The 15,064-nt window shown below is 45.7% G+C and overlaps 1 protein-coding gene across 1 annotated transcript; it reads right to left on the reverse strand.

The window, feature by feature from the left end:
* Positions 1 to 520: 520 nt before the first annotated feature.
* Positions 521 to 14,859, reverse strand: LOC123095596 (uncharacterized). The gene is made up of 22 exons (XM_044517115.1): positions 14,128 to 14,859; positions 13,431 to 13,729; positions 13,203 to 13,344; positions 12,796 to 12,899; positions 12,254 to 12,462; positions 11,984 to 12,079; positions 11,515 to 11,733; positions 11,230 to 11,270; positions 10,962 to 11,030; positions 10,545 to 10,645; positions 10,369 to 10,453; positions 10,163 to 10,261; positions 9,344 to 9,412; positions 9,135 to 9,266; positions 8,887 to 8,981; positions 8,733 to 8,796; positions 7,565 to 7,693; positions 4,268 to 4,369; positions 3,868 to 4,125; positions 3,568 to 3,693; positions 2,914 to 3,456; positions 521 to 2,692 (listed from the first exon to the last, which is right to left on the reverse strand). The coding sequence occupies exons 1-22, from the start codon at positions 14,578 to 14,580 to the stop codon at positions 1,073 to 1,075; spliced, it is 5,055 nt and encodes a 1,684-aa protein (XP_044373050.1). The 5' UTR covers positions 14,581 to 14,859; the 3' UTR covers positions 521 to 1,072.
* Between the last annotated feature and the right edge of the window lie 205 nt (positions 14,860 to 15,064).

Genomic DNA, 15,064 nt, shown 5'->3' on the forward strand with positions numbered 1-15,064 from the left:
AATAGAGAAAACACATAAATGGAGTGGCATGGCATCTTCAATACGTAGGATTCTTCGCATGAGGTGGAGTGGATGAAAAAATTTCCTTTGAAAACTAGTACAAATGAATCCTATGAAAAAAATTCCTATGGATTATAATCCTACAAATCAAACAAGCTACACATAGGAAAAAAATCGTAAAGGTTGCAATCCTCCGAAATTCCTTTAGGAATCCTTTGAATCAAAGGGGCTCTCAGCTATGGGCAATAATAACAGAGTGATACATGTCCAGAAAAGGGAAATACATTGCACAGCTGCATCCACACAAAAGGAAATACATTGAATACACTATCTACATTGAATACACTATCCAAGCACAGCTGCCTTCAAACAAAATATAAGGGGAAAAATGCCTTGCAAAAGAGAACATCTCCAGACACAGAATCCTGTGTACATTCAACTGTGCAAATAACAGAAATAACAGAATGGCACATGGCTGAATAACAATGGCAGACAAGCAAGCAAGAGCTAACAACACTGGTAGTTCAAATCTGCATCCATGATGAAGTTCTATTGTCAGTTTGGTTTCAAGTACAAAAACCGCTACTACATCTCAAAAGCTGAGAAAAAAGTTTGTCAAAAACAGCAGTAACTCGACGACGACGCTGGCGTCACCTGTTTCGCTCGCCTGGTTAAGGGACAATAATAATACACTCTTTTCACTAGCATACATGGCCTCCTATGAACAACAGAAAGATCAAACTTATGTCATCTGACCCCACCACCCCCAAAATGTTGACTCGCTGGGATCAAAATGGCCTGACTAATTGGCTCGGTATGTTTATTCTTTCTGTAAGAACACCTTTCTACACGACAAATGGTGGAGATCAAGGGACCAAAATGTTGCCAAAGCTGTCATCACCCCACCTGCAGTATATTATCAATCGTCGCTGTGCACCGACCTCACGGAATGTTTGCCTCCATGCCATCATTTGAGGCTCTGCTGGGCACCAGACTTCTTTGACAATCCACCTCAATGTCATCATCTGAGCTGCTGCTGCTGTTTCTGCTGCTATATGACATGACAACCATACTAATCCACCTCCATGCCATCGTTTGAGATTCTTGGCATACATCTTGCATGGACTATGGGTACCAGCTCTTTACTCTGGGAGCTGCCCCCGCTGCCACCTTCTGCCTTCAAGCGATCATAATAGACAGCATCCTTGTACATCCACTCGCTCCTATCGATGGAATACATGTCATCAAATTGCTCCCCACAAAGACAGCAGATAATCTGACTCTCATCTGCAGGGACCATAAACTCACAAACTTCCTCTGCAGTTCCCAGGTCTGAATCAGATGCAGAGTCCAGAAAGATGCTCTGCGGTTCAGGTAATCTGTCAATCCAACGGCTCTTGCTAGGGTACCATCTTTCAGGTGCGATGCCAGTATTTCTAGCCTCCTCTGGTCCATTGCAGGCAGTGTGTGCACTGAGCTCATCTTCAAGTCTGAATCTTAAACCACATGTTCTGCATTGATGGCTTTGGTCATCAAAGAGTCTGTTGACCACCTCTGTACGGTGCTCACGAAGCACCACTGGCTTGAACTCAAGGCCGATTAGGTCAGCCATCTCGACTTTAGGAGGTTGAGGCAACAAAGCTTTTACAGGGGCAGGTGTCTCCTTAGCAACTGAAGGCTGGACGATTGGCCGAGGTGGAGCTGAAGCACTGACATCTGATGTGCTCGGACTTGATTTACCAGGCTTTCTTGCAACAGCAGCCGAATCGGTGGACGGTGAAGAAATTAGCCCCTTTGCAACCAGAGAACTGAGAAGACTTGACAGTGGTGCAGCAGCTTTCTCAGCACTGTGTGTTGGTGGCGGACCTGGTGGCAAAGGTGGGCGGAGAGAGTTTGGTGCATGAGGCTTCAAAGGGGCATTTTCGCTGGCCGAGGAAGATGGAAGAGATGCCAACCCATGTGAATGTGGGACAGCATGATCACTTGTGTTTGGTATGAATCCACCCTTAAAAAGACCAGCCAATAAATTACTAGCACTTATCTGATCTGACTTTGCATGTGCAGGACCACTGGGCAAGGACACCTCTTCAGGCTGCTCTTCCATTCCGGTAGACAGAGTCAGATGGACAGACGGTCTAAACAGCGATGAAGAATTTTCTTGTGAAAAGGGTTGATGAAATGGCTTCGGATGTGGCTTTGACTGCACAGGAGGGTGTTTTTGAGTCTGCTGAGAAGCCTGTGACAGAGTTGCTTGCAGACTAGGCCGGCCCTGAGAATTCGCGGAATTTTGAGGCAAGGCATGAGCTCTTTGGTTATGCTCTTCCTGGGGAGTTTGACCCAATGGCAGAAATGGTCTGGAAGCATAAATGTCATGCTCCGAGGAACTTGGGGAGCTCTCACGTGCCTGGAGAGGTGGCGAGGAAGGTGGCCAATATTTTTGTTTTGCACTTTCAAGGCTTGATCGTCCAGCATAGGCCCCTGATAATCCAACAGGTACAGATGAAGTGATGCTTGGTGACTGATTAGAAAACCTTGATATCCTGGGATCCCGCCCAATGTCTGGACGAGGTTTTTCCTGGGATAACCAGACAGAGGAGCCACGAGATTCCGGGAACGGTTGTCCTTCAGGCCACATTTCCCTATCAATTCTTGGGTCCCCGTCACGCTTACTATGAAGATACTCTGCATGATCCTGAACAATAAAGATGATCAGAACATAGAAATATAGTTTAAAGGCATGTATGAAGAGAATTCAACATGGTACATGGCAAACCACAAGGTTTAAAAAAAAGCATAATAGATTGCAAAGTTGAAGGCATCCCAGCAGTTAAATATGTCAATATTTACAAGTAAATAACTTCCCATGACAAAAATAGCACTACATATATTTTATAATAATTTTGCTCCACATACCATGTACGGTGCAAGTCTTCTATCTTGGCTTGTTGGATGTCCAAATCTTGGGATGGCATCTTGTTTGTGGAAGTCAGGGTCCAACGGGTCTCCAGGCTCTGCCCAATTAGCCCTATGAAAGCTTCTAATATTGACATCATCAGCCAAGGGTTCTCCTTTTCTTGCAGAACTGGCACCTCCATAATCTGCTCCTTGAGTACGTATGTCGTCCCAGATGTACTCTTCTTCCTCAGAGTTCTTCCAGCTTTTATCAGATGATGACAGTCTACCAATCCTCTCAGAATTACTAACAGGAGTTGGGAGAAGTGCACTGTCCAAACGTACAGAGCCAGAAGAGCGAGCATCCTTAGTTGCATACAAATGGTTGCGTCTGTCAAATATTTCTTCAGGGGAACCAACAGCTCCAGTGTAATATGCCCCCACAATTCCATCTTGGCCTTTGGGCTTTGAGCGAACTTGACCAGCTCCCGCAATTCCAGGGCCCCTCACATCTCTCTCTGGCTTTTCATGAATGGGGTTACTAAAAGTATCCTTCTGAGCACGCTGTAAGTTTGGCAGATCATACCAAAATATATCAGGAAAAATACATAGAGAAACACAAAGAAGGGCAAGTAACATGTAGAAATATCAAAGATCAAGAAGTAACTAACTTACAGGCCTAGAGTTCAGAGTATCCAGGCGTCTCCCTGTGCCTTTATCAATACCAATCCTGTTGCCCCTTTCGATAACATCATCTGCATCAGAAATTATAGGTGTCTTGGCACCGGCTCCCAGAATCCCCTGTCCAAATTGAAGGGAAGCAGTATCAGAGAAAGATTGCCAGAAGGGAAAAAAGCAGCTACAACACCATGCTCGGATGATTTTTTACAAGAAATGTATAACTGTTTGAATTTGTCTCACTGGTCAGCAGGCAGCAAATATCAAAAGAATTTGATGAAAGAAGATGTGGCTTGCCTTATTTGGTTGTTGGAGCTGCTGTCTTGCTTCCAAATATTTTGGGTTTACATGAATGCTGTGGGACGGGCGCTGGGATGGAGAATCGGCCTTCGATGGTGCAGCACCTGATGATCCATTAGCAGATGATTGAAAACCAAGCTCCTTCTCAATCATTTGCAGTGAAGCTGGAGAAAACACTCCTTTCCATGTTCCGAAAAGGTGTCTCATGCTAGTATGAACAGGAGGATCAACCTGTCTATAGGCCTTGCAAAACACCTATAGTAGAACAACCAAAAGAGAAGGGGATAACGTCATTAGGATGTCAAAGTCAGACTCGTCCCATAAAAAGGAAACTGGGGCTTATTAGGTCGTCATGAAGATGGTTATGTCAAGTAAAAAATGTAGGGTCAAGGCTAACCTCAGGTAATTTTGAAGAAAAATGTTTGACATAATCTTTTCCAATATTCTTGACTATACTGTCAAGCAGATAAAGAGATGGTAGCTTCTGATCACTTGGAACCTACAATCACAGGCAAACATCAAATAAGATAGGCATACCCCTCCACCATAATAAAACAATTACATTAACAACTATCACAGATTGACAACAGTTCAGATAAAACAGAAGCGAGGAAATGGTATCATAAGGAAACAGCTCAAAAACTTTCAGAGGCCCCTCCAGGATAATAAAACAATTCCATTGAAAACTATCACAGATTGACAACAGAACAAACAGAGGGCAAGCTGCTACACTAATTCTTTCGGCAAGAGTAATCAACAGCAAATATGCTATACAAAGGAACCAATAGCAGCATGTTTTACATGCCCCACTCTGGCCACAACAACATAATGTTTTTTCTACTGGTACTGATATCAGGAGGAGTTACCCGTGCCTCTGTAGAAGTCTAACGAGGTTTCTCTTATAAGCATATAAGAGGTGACAACAAAATGAGTTCTAGCCAAGATGCTAGATACAACAGTAGCTTCCTAATGTAACAGAGAAGAAGCAAACAACAAATAGAAGTGATTTAAGTGCCAGAGCCTATCCAGAAGGAGCAACAGAGAAGACCCAATGTCTGCAACATCAGAGGTGCAGGGTTCCCCATCCACTCATCATTCAATTCATGAAGTTTAATCTTTGTGCAAACATATCAGAGCCCAGCTACAAAAGAGGTATAGTGTTTCCTCATCCATTCGTCGTTCCATTCATAAAGTTCAGTCTTTGTGCAAACATATCACAGAGTTCAGATATAGATAAAGCCGTTCAGGAATATGAATCATTTTTCCGTGCAGGAAAAGGTTATGAACTTTTCTGCTGAACGGATGGTGGAACAGCGGGAATGAAACAGTTCCAAACCCCGTTTGTTTCCGCAACAACAATCTTTCGATGATTTAGTGTGACTGAACAGCAGGAATGAGACAGTCCCAAACCCTGTCTGTTTCCGCAACGGTAATCTTTCGACGATTTAGCGTCGCTGCAGCACTCATATTACCCAAACGATAAGGAATGACTTGCTACGCCACACACGTCCAATGTACATATGGTGAATGGCGTATTAGCGCCGTACACAAGCAGCGAACACGCATACACAGGCACCGAGAGACAGAGGTACAGGGAGAGGGGGGCGGGGCGATGCTTTATTCATTAGCATCGACAGAATTGACAGAATCAGAACAAGGCACCGTACACCATGCGCAAGGAGACTGGGCAAAGCAGATTCACTCTATTTTCCAATGCCCTTGGCACTGCAAATTTACTCTCGCAATGAATTTTTTACACGCGACACCGCCCTTGACAACGCGGAAAAAATACAGCAAACCAGACTAACTTAGCTATCATTCATTCATCAAACAAGAGCCAACACATCCATCCTCTTCCTATCTAGCACACTGGATACCCTACCGAGCTTTGAGCTTTACATCCCTAGAGCTAGCTACCATTCATTCATCGAACCACAACCAAGGATATGCCAAAGCTTTGAGCTTTCTTTACATGGGGAGGGGAGGGGAGGGGGGGAGGCCGGGGAAGAAGGGTGGGTCACCTCGAGGATGTTGGCGCAAACGAGGGCGGCGATGGAGCGGGCGGCGTGGAGGTTCTCGCCGGCGATGATGGTGAGGTTGGTGATGATGGGCTTGGAGTTGAAGGTGAGCTCCCCGAGCGCCGTCCGGTACTGCGCCACCAGCTCGTCCACCTGCGCCTGCTGCTCCGCCGCGGCCGCCGCCGCCGCGCCGCTCCCATTGGACGCGCCGCCGCCGCCGCCGTACGCGGCGGAGGAGGATCTGGGGTCCCGCGGCGGCGCGAGGAGCCGCTGCTTCTTGGCCGCGCCCGGGGGGTCCGGCGCCGCGGATCTGCGCGCCGCGGCCGCGGAGGCCTCCATCGAGGCCCGCATGGCGGTGCCGGCACGGGGCGGCGGGGGGGACGAGACGACACGGGGCGGCGAGCTAGGGTTTGGGGCGCATGGGCCGGCCGAGCTAGGGTTTGGGGCGTCGGAATGGGCGGGCGGCTCCCTCCTCTCCGGCTGCCGGCGCCGCCGCGCCGCCGTGGGGTGGGGTGGGGGTGGGGGAGTGGGGATTGGAGAAAAACTTCGTCTTGGATTTCGGGTCCGATTTGGGGGAGAGGAGGGGGGGGAGGAGGAGGAGGGGGCGGCTGCGCGAGGAAGATGATGCGCCCGTTTTTATAACTTGTGTCAGTCAGTCTTGGCCTTGCCACCCTCACCTTCTCCACCATCTCCTCATTTGGGTTGAGTTCTTCATCCATGATTGAATGACAAATTTAGTAATTTTTGTGATGGAAAGAGAATCGTCGTCCTCGTCGGAGGGGAGGGGATGGGGGGGGGGGGGGGGGGGGGGGGGGGGAGTAATGCGCGGAGGATCTCGCGGAGTTACTCGCCAGCTCGGTCGCGTGAAGGTAAGCATTTAAGATGTGGGCAGCTCGCGCTCGTCTTGTCGTCGCGCGGTGCAGCGAGCGGCGGTTTTGCGTTTTTTATGATGTGTAAAGGGTGCGGAGATAGGTCCGGCTGGCTGGCATACGTGCTCTTTTTCGGAGCTGATTAGGGGGGGGGGGACTCTTTTGGAGGATCTGCGTTCAGGACGTCCAGAGCTCGCATGTTTGTCTTTGTCGTCGCTCGATGCAGCGGCAGTTTGCCCTTGATCTGTGGTGCATAGGGTAGTGCGGTAGGCACACGCTTGCTCTGATGTCACGAAGTCAACGTACAACGTGCATTCTTGCAGTGAAGATAATAGTATTGTTTTTGGATTGTCCGAGTTGTTTAGGGGGTGCTCTTCTGATAGACCTCTGAGATCGTAGGTTGATTTATTTCCAGAGTTGCCAACGAGGAGGTGGTCGCCTAGGTTACCATAGTCGATATGGTCGAATCTAGGGTTCCAAGGCATATGCTTGGTTTGCTACCAAAATTTACCGAGGAGGCTAAATTTTTGGCAACACTACGACTTCGCTGAAAACACAATTCTACATGCGATCGGCAACACAATTTCGTAACCAACCAAATTACTCGACATTATTTCAGGCAATGCAAATCAGCAGCACGCCAAATCTCGACACTAACGTTTGGTTGGTGCCAAAACTTGCCCTGCCAAAACCTTGGCTAACTGTGATACCTTGGCTCTTGGTTGGTTGCCTATGCAACCTTTGGCAACCCTCCTCGCAAATGTTACCATTTTTTTGGGCAACAAAGGGTCAAGGAATCTCTCTAACCGATCTTTCGTGGCAAACCAACGGTTGGCGAATCTTGGTAGGGCATTGCTTTGGCATGAACCAGACATGCCCTAAGGCAAGAATGCTCTCAGGCTCTTCAACAGTCACACCAAATGTTCCTATTGTACACTACAAAATATCTAGATATTTAGCACACAGGACAGCACATTTGGTGCTAGTACTAATTGACTGGGTCTCCAGGTTGGCCAGTAGGCACTGATTGCTCAGTAACAGCTATGGTGGTGCAGTACAATGGGCAGTTGAAGCACTACAACATGCCACACAACAACCACAGGATAATACAACACATACATGCACAGTAGTAATTACAGTTAGTTACATACAACATATTATAACATAATATACAAAGATATCTAGTGGGAAACTATAATTTACACATCTTAATGACCAAAAGTTTCTGATATTTGGATCTCGGCGCTCGTACATTTCCAGTGTGTGATCGCGATCCGTCGTCACGGGAGGAGGATGATTCTCTTCACGATGTGTCTGCAGGCAACAGAAAAAATGTGTCCGTTAATGGTGCCGGGAAGCGCCACACTGTGTCTCATGGATCTCGGATGCTCAATCATATATGTTTATATAATGAAACAAGAGTCCAATACGCTGCAGCTATCGCAAATATTAACAACAGCAGCAAGTGCTTAGCCTAGGCTACCCAAATACAATATGTGAACTATCTGCGAATTAGCGCACCACACATTATCAGCAAACATATTAACCCATTGCTACCGTGGCCACTAAAGGAAACAAGGAACAGCTAACCATGATAAGTTATCAAGTTATCTAACATTTGGCAATTCTGCATTTGACCGACATGAAAACCTTCTCTTAAAATATTTAAGCCTGCACTCTTTGCTAATGTTGAACGAGGAACAGGAAGCTAAGAAAATAGCAGCATACCTTAAGCCATGGAAGGGAGTTTTGCCAGGTACATTTTACTTGAAAGTGTAAATCAAGAAGTCCTCCTTATTCTTAGCATTGAGTAATAGTATTGATGAATTATCCATCATAAACAGCCTAAATACCAAAAATAAATAAACTCTTCCCTGCCCTGCCGATACTATCATGACAGCACTAAGGAAATGCTTCTTTCCTTGACAGTTTGAAACTGCTATGAGTCTGAGCGGATCAACTGCGGCACCGGGACCTTGTTAATTAAAGGCCTCAGAGTTTCCATGATATTAGCAAATGAGGGCCTCCGCCATGGCTCACTACAAAAAAGAGGCATATTAATATTCTAGTTAGCCTTACATGGCACTGAATCAGCTTAAGAGAGGGAAATATGAAGATGGAACACATACTTTGCCCAGCAGGATTCGATTAATGCAGCTACTTGAGGATTTAATTCTTTCGGAATTTCAAGTCTTCTTCCTTTAAAGCCAACAGCAGCAACTACCTGTAGAACATCATAGGGCAGCGTATAAAAGTTAAATACAGAGTTGATCAGGTGTTCATCCGCGGATAAGAAAAATATGTTCCGAATAAACTGAATAATTTCGACGAGCAGTAGCATCGAGGCATCAATGCTGGAGCCAAATTAGATAACTACCTGGGCAGGATTCAAGTTACACCATGGTTGTTGTAATGTCATAAGTTCCCACAGGATAACAGCGAAACTGTACACATCAGACTTCTCATTGGATGGCTCATCTCGAAGCACTTCAGGCGCCATCCATTCAGGCTATCATTTAAATGAAAAGATAAGCCAAGGAATGAATGGGCAAGATGAACTTGAGAAGAAATGGAAAAGGAGCTTACTGTTCCTGCCAAAGATTTCGAGGACAGGTAGGTGTTGGCTTTTAGTCGCGAAAGCCCAAAGTCGCATACCTACAAACAGAAAATAGTAAAAAGGTTTAAACAAAGTGGAAGTACCTGTCTTGATTTAATAACAGTGTGAGTAAGACAAACAAGTCGCTAATAAATCCTATATGAGACTGATACAATAGACAAAATTGCCATACGAACACTATCATTTCAGATGGAGCCTCTGGGGGGAATAATACCATGACTGAATATTCATGTACTATGTCAAATCTACTGCTATGTAAGCATTTCTTCAGGGAAATTAGCAGCTTTTTGCAAGTATTTTCCTTAAAATATGTTTACTGACAAGGATGACTAATGATGATTGGGTTCCTGGTATTGCCTTCACAGAGGCTGCTTCAAGAAATATAACTGGAAGCTGCAAATGATGTCTGATGTCGATAACTGAAGAAAATAAGATAAAAGAAGCAGAAAACTATACAAAATCATTCTTCTATTTATTATTAGAAACTGAACATCTTCTAGAACTAGAAAGTGTTGCATATATATTATTGTAAGTTTAACACCTACCAAATACTCTTCAAAACAAATTAGTTGTCGCTCAGGAAACAACAGTAACTCACGTGTCAAACAAAAATCAACATAAAAATGTGGACAGAATACTAGCATGAGAAAATTGACAGCCTCGTGCACAATGACACATTCATATGACCGCACTATTTCACATGATGTGTGTGCCTTCTGCCTTCATGAAAGTACCAGAACGTACAGTTTATTATCTAAGGCATTAGATTATATAGTGTATAATCATACCTTCACAGTATACTTCTTGTCGACAAGAAGATTTGGAGATTTCAAATCACGGTGAACAATAGGAGGGCTACGTCTATGTAGATAATTCATTCCCTTCGCCTGTAAAGCAAGCAGAGATAATTTAGATAGAGTATGACTGCTATAAGTTTATACCCTGGGAGTATGACTGCTTCAAGTTTATAGCCTGGGAGTAGAGAAGACAATACCACATCGAATGCCATGTTCAAGCGGCGTCTCTCATCCAGAACCTCCCTTGCACCACTCCTATGCAAAAGTTTATACAAACTACCCCTGCAACGAAACAAGTGCATCACTTGCTGGAATCACTCAAGTGGGTGAAGTACTGTAGTACCAAATGAATAAGTGAAATGCATATTAATACCTCGACAAGTACTCTGTAACTATTGATAGGTTTGGGGGTTCAGTAACAGCACCCATGAATAGAACAATATTTGGATGCCTCAGACTTTTCATTATTGCAACCTACCACATAGAAAAAGCATTTATAAGGTGATTAACATGGACAGGAATGCTTCACTAAGGCATAAACACCAACTGGATGAAGAACATAATCCCTGGTAACTGACAACGACATCCAGATATAGAACATGATCACTGATAAGCGACAACCATGTCCAGATACAGAACATGATCACTGATAAGTGACAACCATGTCCAGATACAGAACATGATCACTGATAAGTCATACCACTCATAAGAATCATAACACTGTCCAGTGACCACACAGCAAAGTCCAACATATATAAGATCAACCAATGCCAGGATTTGTTCAACAAACCTCTCTCATAAATTCCTTGAAGCGATCCAGATGATAATCCTGCTCCATCAGTATCTTCACAGCAACATCCTGCAGTAAGCACAAAAGGCTCACTTATAGTTACAACAAACTAGGACAAAAAAGCTCAGATGAAGCGTGAAGTTGTGCACAAATAAGAGTTCGATGATAATACAGGGAAAAGTCTATCAGGACAAAGAATCCAAAGGAGAAACTTTCCCCCTCTTAGCAGTAACAAATTATTGATAAACCAGGCATATACAAGGCATACCGATCCATGCCAGTCAGCACGATGAACTGTTCCGAAAGAACCTGGAAGAAAAGAAAAATAAGTTTAGAAAAACTAAATTTCACCAAACTATTCTTTCAATACGGTTCACATAAAGATTTAACTCGTAAATATCTAACCATATCTCAAATATGATTTAGATGTTACAAGTCTTGCGACTACTAATGCAATGGTAACATAGGTCTATTAGCAAACAAAGAAAATAGATATTCCTTTTCGAAAAGAACCACAGAAGGATAAACTTCAGTCTTATTTGCACAAGTGTACCTGCTCCAATCTTCTCCTTTAGAACCAGCTCACTCCATGGAATGATCAGATCATCCACAGCAAGTGACAGATCACTGACAGTACTTCGCAGATACTGATTCCCCTCGATCAACTGAAACTCTTTCTTTTTATCAGCTGTCAAATTGGACGGTGACATAAGTGGCAAAACTTCCCGAGGAGCTTCTGGCAGAATAATGTCTGAGTTCGCAATTGCTTGCCCTGCATCATCAGAATATGCCGACTCAATACAGTATGCAAATATAATGTTCATGCTATCGTTTAATATTTCAGATGCTCCAGCACCAGGCTGCTGCAAAGTGAAGACCTTGGGGTACATTATTTGGTGCTCACTTGTATTCGATGCAACATGTTAAACAAAGAAGCCCCTATTTAGTAGTCAAAATTCAAAAGAAAAGAAACAATATGTTTCAAGATTTAACAAGCCCAAGAGATTGTCATCAGTTATTACCTTTCACTGGCACCCAGCTATTGGCAATTCCGTCCCCTGCATCATGTTTCTTCGAATACATTTGGTCTACAGCAACTGCAGCACCATTAGAAGCACCTGAAAATGAAAGATTGGCCTTTGTCACACCCCTGCCAAACAAAACCATCATAGATGGAAAACGACAAGTTTGGCATACCAACTACTTATTTGGTGGACAATCATATATGCTATACGCAACGAAGTCCTGCTGACACATGAGGAATGAAATTACAGCAAGTTTCGCAGATATACCTGTGGAAGCATCACTGAACAATAGATTGAGCGAGTGACAGTCTGAGAAGTATTGCTTGGCAACTGAGCTGAAATTTGAAGTGATCTCTAACGACCTAAATTTTGGTGGGCGGAGAGGTGATGGAACCGACAGCGAGTAGGGACCATTGACGAAAGAATCAGGATCAGATAATTGGCCTGGAGCCCCAAATAAGTCAACCAGATATTCCCTGTCAAAGGGAAATAACAAAAGTCAGCATATAGCTATCCACCAACCATACCAAAATAACAGGAAAATAAGGCAAATATTCTATTCAATGCTAGTCCAAGATTTTTGTAAACAAGTCGGACTTTGGTTAATTTGCCGCAGTACCTCCCAGCAAGTCAAGTACTGATATCTGAAATGTACATCCAATATTAAACAGATCCTAGTCCATGGATATACTCCCTCCGTTCACAAATATAATATGTTTTGGATATTTCAATATGGACTACATACGGACTGAAATGAGTGAACAAACACACTAAAACGTGTCCATATACATTGTGAACCAAGGAAGTACCTTTCAAGCCCAAAACGTACGACACAGGAGGAAGCGTCTTCAGCTTTACAGTATTTACAGCCCTTGACTAATCTGCATGGTATGTTGACTTTATCTGCTAACATCTGCAAATGTGTAAGCTTCAGTAAGTAATGACTTAAGATAGGAGTAACTAAAAGATGTAATCCCTCCATCTCTTAATATAAGACATTTTTGCAGTTCAAATCATTAAGGGACAGAGGTAGTACTGACGAAAAAAAGTTTTGATTCATATCTAACCAAGCTACACATCTACTTGTGTGTGTGAACTCTCAATTATGATGGAAGAGAAACGAAATTATTTGTTGAAATCTGTTGCAGTTGTTGTTGGTAAGAGCAACAGTTACAAGACGAACAAACAGGAAAGTTTCTTAAAACGGAAAACGTACTTTAAAAAGCAGTGAGCGGTGCTTGCAGAGACCAATCGGCAGCTTCCCCAGATGAAGCACAATAGATCCTGCACTTGATTTGATTGCCTCGCTGCTCTCTTTCCAGCGTGGAAGCAAGTTCTCCTCGTTGGAGGTTGTACCACTTAGTGATTGAAGAACATAAAAAAGAAGTTCAGCAAACCACGGAACTCGGTTCAGATTAAAAGGCTTAGGGATGCGACCGCTCACCCCATTCTGGAAGACACAAGTTTGGCTAGCTGATTTATCACATCTTTCATGTCGGAGGAACTGGACAGAAAGCTGGACGCGTAGTTCTCCAGCATACCAAGATCGAAATCAGCTCTCCTGTCGACGAGGACCACCTGGATGGAAGAATCGTCGGGGCGGACAGACTTGAGCGACTCCACGGAGGGTATGCGGTTCTCCTCGTGCACGTCGGTGCACATCGACCACACAAAGGGGTCCATCCCTTGGATCAAGTAGAACCCATCCGGTATCGTGTTGCTGTATGATAACGAGCCGTTTACCTGGGAAGTGAGATGCCATGTTAAGCTAGAGTAATCACAGTATACTAACAATTAACAACTTTATGCTCAGAGTGCAGAGTACTGAATAAGGTCACTCTGATGCAGCTGTATGGTCTACCCTGCAGAGCTAGCGGCATCGTAATTACATCCATTTTCAGTGCATCATATAATCCTCACAGGCTCATCATAGCTGCTGGATGTGATGTAATGAGAGAGTAAATTCACTATGATCAAGGGTTAATGAGAACCCTTGGGGACACGATAGATGATCAAGTAGACTTCATTGTGAGAAATGGTTGGCATTAGTTGTTGAACTAGGTGAAGCAATTGAATCCAGCAATCCACCAAAGATGCTGGCTTGGACAAGACTATGGTAGTAGCATGATTAGAGATCGTACCCAGAAGCGGTGGGAGAGGGCCTCGGCGGTGGGGGAGGGGGGAGCGAGCGGGAAGGCCCTGCCGCTGCCGCTGCCACCCCCGCCGCCCCCCATCTTGGACCCCCCGGAGTCGCCGGGGTCGAGGAACCCGGGGTCGGCGGCGCAGGCGGCGTCGGCGCAGAGGCGGAGCGCGAGGGCGAGCTGCAGCTGGTACGTCTCCTCCGCCTGCTGCGCCCAGCTCTTGCAGGGGGAGGGCGTGCCCCCTCCCCCTCCCGCCGCGGCGACCGCCGGGGGCAGGTGGAACGGGTAGTCGCTGGAGGCCGAGACGGAGCTCCCGGCGCCGTAGCTGCTGCCGCCGCTGGACTGCCGCTGCAGAACCGCCGGGGAGGCCCCCGCGGCCGCCGCGTCGTCGGGGAACTGGGACAGCAGCGAGTAGCTCGTGCGCCGGCCCCCGCCGGCGGCCGGCAGCTCCATGATCGATCCCCTACGCGAACCCTACGCGGCCGGGGTAGGTGGACGAACTGCGGCGCGAATCGATCGATCGGGGGGCGGAGGGGCGGGGCTTCGCCGCCGGTCGGTGCGGGTGACGTGCTCCGTCGCCGTCGCCGTCGCCGTCTGCCTTGGACCGAGTGTGCGTGTGGCTTTAGCAGAATCCTAGCCTTCAGAGAGCAACCAGCCCTCAACAAGTCAAGAGTAATTTGACACGATTGTGCAGCTGACATGTGGGGCCAGAGGCCGTGTAGAGGGGTACGTGAGCCCCACTGGAGGCTACTCCATCGCCTCTCGGCGCCACTACCTTTTATGTACTCTGAAAACCCATAATCAATTTACCAAGGATTTTTCCCGCCGCAACCCTATCCGTTCCATGAAGATCCAATCTCAGGGCCTTTTTTGGTACTTCGCCGGAGGGGGAGTCATCACGAAGATCATCTACATCAATATTGTTTTGCGAATGGTG

The sequence above is a fragment of the Triticum aestivum genome, chromosome 4D, assembly GCF_018294505.1.
Source record: "Triticum aestivum cultivar Chinese Spring chromosome 4D, IWGSC CS RefSeq v2.1, whole genome shotgun sequence".
Taxonomy (NCBI): Eukaryota; Viridiplantae; Streptophyta; class Magnoliopsida; order Poales; family Poaceae; genus Triticum; species Triticum aestivum.